The 6,429-nt window shown below is 36.7% G+C and overlaps 1 protein-coding gene across 1 annotated transcript; it reads right to left on the bottom strand.

Moving 5' to 3' along the window:
• Positions 1-925: 925 nt before the first annotated feature.
• Positions 926-5,830, bottom strand: NR5A2 (nuclear receptor subfamily 5, group A, member 2; the record flags this gene model as incomplete). Its single annotated transcript, XM_010133162.1, has 3 exons — positions 5,708-5,830; positions 4,319-4,460; positions 926-1,654 (listed from the first exon to the last, which is right to left on the bottom strand). Coding segments are annotated over exons 1-3 (976 nt in total), but the record flags the coding sequence as incomplete, so codon positions are not given.
• Positions 5,831-6,429: the final 599 nt, after the last annotated feature.

Genomic DNA, 6,429 nt, shown 5'->3' with positions numbered 1-6,429 from the left:
CAGCAGGAAGTTATGGGTGGTCACAACTTTACAGATTTCAGCAGCAAATAGTTGTGGCAAAAGCATCTCTGTGTAGCAGACAGAGATTTAGTAACTAGCAATATAACAGGGAAATTGAGATGCGATTTGAGTACTTTGTCTTGAAGGTTTTTTGAGACAGAAGATCTTTTAATCGTTTCAGAGCTGTTAAAATCTGTAGTTTATTTCTCTTGTCTGATCCCAAAATTCTGGTTTAAAAATTCAGACCTGACCACAAAATTGCCTTAACAAGATACCCAAGAAAAGTAAATGAGGGAATTGCTGGCCACCAGAGCTGTGCACGAGGACGCTGGGTGCTCCAACAAAATTAAGAGCCGAAAGGCTCACTGTAGACAGCCTAGATTAAAGGAATCCCCCATGTACCAGTGATGATGAGAACTAAAAGGAGTCCTTAAGGTATCACCTTCCTCCTTGCTTTCTGTTCTGTGTGTACCTTGCTTAGGATTAAGCCTTCGTGGTTAACTATATGCACAATAATGCTCAAAAAATATCCCAGTGAGAAAGTAAATATTCCAAATACAGACTTACAGGTATACAGAGGTGGACAGGAATAGCATTCCCCCACATGTTAAATGAGGTAATAAAATAATTACATAAATGAATGTATAGAATGGTGGAACCGGTGTGCTTACAACCTGAATACAAGCCGGACAGTGAGTGATACTGACAGGGAAGGAGTAAAATTTATGTAAGGTCCTATGGAGGTTAATAATAGTTGTGATACATAGTAAAGTACAGAAGTGAACTGAAACTTGAATCTCTTTGCTACAGCTAATTACAGACTCGGGTGGAAGACATCTACATGTTTCTTCTCATAATAGTCTACTTACTTCAAGCCAAATAACTAATGAGATGTTCAGGGAAAGAAAGAAAAGATAAACCATACTTTCTTGCTTGAAGTACAACATTGCAACAAATGGGGGGTTTTTTTTGATTGTATGATAACATAATGTAAGATTGTTACCTACCTTAAGTTCTCTAAAAAAGATGCTACTCCTAGCCCACTCAACAATGGAGAAGAGGGTTTGGTCAGCCATTTTACACATAAGCCCAAATGTGTTGAGCTTCTCGTGTTTGCTTCTGTTGGCTTGCTCTTGCTGCAGATATGCCATGATTTTAGCTTGTACTTGCGGCTCATCTGGCTCACATTTCAGGAGTTCCAGTATCAGATGTGGAATACTTGCTGGTGAGCTTGTTTGATAACTATCCATGTATGAGTAGCCCATTATTGACTCTGGTGAGCTAGTGTAAGGGTCAGGGTACTCAGACTTGATAGCACGGCTTGGAAAATGGCCGTAGGTTTGGTAACCTTGCAAACTGCCATGGGGCGGCATTGTCATGCTAATTGGAGAGGTTACAAAGGGGCTTCGGTCATAGTCTGTAGGAGGCAAGGCAGTATGGTTCAGAGGTAGGCCTTTGGAGGCAGAATGGATGTTCTGGATCGCAGAGGATATTGTCAGGTCAGTTGGCATTGCTTGGATCACCTGAGTCATGGCTTCCAGTTTAAGTCCATTTGCTCGGATGAGAGCTTTCTTCTGCTGTTTCAATGCCCTGTCTCTCTTGTACATTGGTCCGAACTTGTTTCGACCACCGCGCATTCGGTCAGCTCGTACAGCTGTCAGGAGAGGAGGAAGTAAATCATAATTAAAACTTCGAATCAATGTTCTTTGAAACATACATTAGGACAGAGCAGAAATGTAAAAATGTAACTCCTTTTTTCATTTTCCAAATTCAAAGTAGCACTTTTATTCCTAATGAAAAAGACTTATTTTGACTTAAAATGTCACTTTTTCTTGTGATTTAAATATTACATGCATATGTTACTAACATAGAAGGACTTCTCTTTACATTGATTAGGACACAGGGACAAACACAATGGTTGGCTACAGGAATTTCACACCTGCTATGGGATCATGTGGAGATCTCAATGTATATTTGGTTTTATGTCAAGCTACTATGTCATTAAGTAACAAGGGCTGATGTCCAGAATTTGTCTGAGACATATCCAGTGGACCACATGGTCTCATTATAACCATTCCATTACTGCCTTCCACCGCAGCAAAATATCTGAAATGTAAATTGTGAAATGTTCAGTAATCACGAAGGGGAATACGTTTTTCTTGGCAAAAAGGAAGTGTTTCCTTTCGATGATTCTGTTCAGGTCGGTGTAAAACTTCAAGAGACTTCTAGTTAGCTAAACAGCTCTACAGAAATGTTGAGCTGCAGTTGGAATGAGCAGAGAAAGTTGTCAGCTTGCTGCCTTTCATACAGACGGTGGAAGTGAAACTATTGACACTGTTCTGGCTTGTAGTATCCCTGAAATTAGAAATAATTAAAGCAAATCCACCTCAACAGCTGCCTTGGGACTCGTACTGGTGGTCTCTGTCACAGCAGCATCTGTCACCATGGTATATATGTAATGGACTAGCAAGGAGCTCTCACCAAGCCCACCTTGCCCAACGGCAATTAGATTGAAAGAGGAACCTTTGACAGCCTGGTGACATGTTGAGACTGCTGAGATTGCTGGAGGTTAAGTTCTTGAGTTTTTTATCTTAGGGATTAGTAGAACATTAAAAATTTATTATGAATGCTAGATACACATAATACTGTACATTATCATAAGGACTTTAACGTTTAATGATTTTTTTTTGGTCCATGGTAACTTATGAACTAGACTTTAAAGCTATATATATTGCTATCAGGGAAATACACATATAAATGTCACAAGTATTTAGAATTGTGGAAGCACATGTTCTTCCAGTTTTCTAAACAAAGGAAAAGAAGTTGTATGGATATGTGGATAAGGAAGCTAAAGTACATTTTCTAGAGTATCTTTAAAACTACAGACACATTGCTTAAATTTGCAGTAAAAATGCTGCTGCTAACGTTGTTGCCTGTTGATTTCGAGCAAAAAGGCAGGAAATTCAAATATTTAAATCAACATGCTGGTCAATGTAATTAACTTTAAATCTCTATACATATTATCCTTCCAGCTATTCTACAATTAAAAATGGTGGGCCAAATTGGATTAGCAAATGCTTTTGTATAACTCTTACAGAAAACAAGGTGAACTGCATGTTATCACAGAAGACAAACTTTGGTCCTGTATCAGCAATTGAGAGGAGTTAAAAGTCATTTATCCATAACATCATCAATGAGAAAAGTATTTCAAATGTCTCATTATTGTACTGTTTGAATTTGGAAGAACATGCGGTGACTCAGGATGCGTAGCGCAGTGTGTCAGTACTAGCTCAGACTTGTGGGTAAATAGGGATAGTGTTGAATCCATCAAAGTGCAGGAGGCAGATGGTTCTGTTTATCTTCAGTTGTATCAATAGCTTTCCTTTGCCAGACCCGGGTGATTGTGTCTTATCCTTTATGGCTCCCTTAGCAGTTTATGGTTTCCCTCCTAGGACTGATCTTTCCTGGTTAAGTGTCTAGGGTGAATGCCGTTTCAGTACAATTGTAAGAACAAGGAATTTAGGAGCTTGTCCTTGGTCGAGAAGAAATGTCATTTGCTGTGAAATCTGAATTGTAATGTCTTATATATCAAAGTTAGAATGAACTGTGTATGATTCTCAAATTTGAGTCCATGATAATCTTGCATTTGGTTTTACACTCTTCATTTTTCTATGTACAAGAGAAAATGAAGTGAAGTAATGAACAACACTTCAAAATGCCTTATTCTCTTTCATTTGTAATAGTATCTTGGGTGTAGCATCACAAAAATATGGGACTCAATTTTAGAGATTATTTGGTTCCTTAATCCCAAAGGCAAATCAGTGTGAGGAAAAACCCTTACTTTATCTGTTTGTCTGTTTTCTGTCTTATTGTCACAAGAATATATGTAAAAGAATATATATAAAAGAAACCCAGAGCTAGTTAAACTGTAAAGAAAACCAGATCAATCTCCATTGCAATGACTAATTTGTTTCTAATATGGACACCTTACGCATCTCTCATTTAATCTAAATTAAGTCTTTTTAAAAATCTGCAAAACTAGTTTATCTAGACCTGTTCATTCACAAACACTGAAAATATAGAATTATAAACATATATGAAAAAATGGATTATGGTTTGACTAGTTGTGAGTGATTTACCATTACTCAGATTTTTTTATAAAGAAACAATTAAATTGAGCATACAAAGTCACCTTTTACTATACTTTAAAAAACAAATGTAGCTATTTTTAGAAAATAGTAATAACATATGTAATCCTATCATTTTCAAAATTAATCTGTAGTAATATTAACAATATCAGCAGGACTGTAGCTCTTACCTTCCAATTTCATTCCAACACTTAGACATTTTTGAAATCGACAGTAAGGGCATCGTTTTCGCTGTGTCTTGTCAATCTGGCAATTCTGGTTTTCTATACATGTGTACCTTTTGTTATTCTGGACTGTTCGCTTGAAGAATCCCTGTATGACAGACACAAAAGTTAGCCCGTTCGGTTTGAATAGCGTATTTCAGCATTTTATTTCATGGAAATCATTGTTACATGTTTTTCAGGCACCACTCAAGCACTCACAAGGTTACATAGTTTATTTTAAATTACAGTGAGACGTACCCAGGAGAAAACCACCAGCCTCCAGAGGAGGCTTTCTTGTGCTCGTGCTGTGTTTTATAGACTTCTGTCAAAGCTTAGTAAGACTGGCTGTGGTCTCCTGTGCCCCTAACAGTGGTAGCAGAAATAGTGAGGCTGACCAGTTCCCTTTGTATTCTTTAATCGTTGCAAAATCATTTGTCTTTCTCTTAAAGTAGTTTAATATGAAATAGAGACACTGTTACAAAGATAACAGAAATACAGAGTACCCTGGCTACTGTACATCCCAGTGGTGCATGCTAGAGCCATAGTAAGTGCTTGTAGTTCATTTCTCATTGATTAGTTTTTAATGAAAATATAATGTGCTAAGTTTGTTTTTCCACGCAGCTAAATATTTTAAATTGCATTGTTCTGGCAAAGCAGTTTCCTTTACAGTGCATTACTTAACCATAAAGAACTTTAAAATAATTTGCTGTGTCAAACTCGTAAGTATTTTAAATCTTCTGTATAACAAACCATGCAGATACATTTATCTTCCAATACAAGAAATTGCATTGGCAAATATTTTAATCTTAAAATTTATGAATGATTTAAAATAAACCATGCATTTAGTTTATTTGACTTTGTGTCAGGTGAGCTCTGACAGTTATAGTTTGTATGGAAGAAAGTGCATGGTAGTTAGTCACAAAAATTTACATTGTAATATTGAAGGATGAAAAAAATCTTAAATCTGCGTTAGATTTTGCAAAGCTGATCTGTATTGAGTATACTCTTCCTGCTCTATCCTCCAGAAACAGAAATACTCTGAATGTGTATAAATCAACTAAAATCAATATTTAGGACAGTTAGGAATGAAAGTTGTTCTAGAACTACATCACTTCACAGCAGCAAAATACTTGTGAGCAATGATAAAACTATGGTGCAAAACAGTCCAAGTTGTTTCTCTCTCCAAGAGACTTATGAATCCTAAAGCTTTTTGGTGGTTAATTTTTTATATGAACATTACAAGCAACATATCAAATAATCCAAATTATTACATCCATTTTCTTATTTTTTTTCTGCTTAGGTATGAAACTTCTTTTTTGATGTACTTGTATTTGTATGAAGTAATTAGCACAGAACCTTGCAGCTTTCACAAGTGAGAAGTCCATAATGGTACCCAGACACTTTATCTCCACAGACTGGACACAGTTCCTCAAGGTCTTCATCATAAGAGTAATTCACCATTTTAAACTGAGACACTGGGGAAAGGAGAAATAGCACATTCAATTAGAATTTGCATTAATAACTTAAATTTTCTGCAACTGTTATCATCTAGAGAGAAAGATTACTTAAACGCATATACCACTGCAAATTGGGAAAGAAAAAAAGCATTTTATTTTTAAAGATACAGCTTGCATTGAGACATGCATCTTTTAACAGCAAACCTGCATGATACTTTTGTTGCAAGTGCAACAAAAACCATCAGCTCTTCAGTTTTGTGTTCTAAATATTTATATTTAGAGTGCCTGTAACCTAGTTCTTAGTTTATAGAATGGCAAATTAAATGAATTAATTTAAATGTGAAAATTATCAGGGGCAAGATTTTAAACAGAATGAAAAGATTGTCACTTGTGTATTTAAAGTAATGAAGTTTGATTCCTTTAAAGTTTTCTTTCAACATCTGCCTGCAAATATTTACTCAGCCTAAACTTGCATCTTACAGACCCAGCACTTTTGCTCCGCGTTACACGTGCAAGCTACTTACTTGCAAAACCAGCTTAAAACAGCGTCCTCCGCGCCCCGCGAACGCGTTGTCGCGGGGTGACCGCCACCTCTCCGAGCCCGCTCCTCTCCCGCCCTGC

Source organism: Buceros rhinoceros, unplaced genomic scaffold, assembly GCF_000710305.1.
Source record: "Buceros rhinoceros silvestris isolate BGI_N320 unplaced genomic scaffold, ASM71030v1 scaffold46173, whole genome shotgun sequence".
NCBI classification, from domain to species: domain Eukaryota; kingdom Metazoa; phylum Chordata; class Aves; order Bucerotiformes; family Bucerotidae; genus Buceros; species Buceros rhinoceros.
The sequence above is the reverse complement of the archived record's forward strand: the minus strand, read 5'-3'. Positions and strand labels throughout refer to the sequence as shown.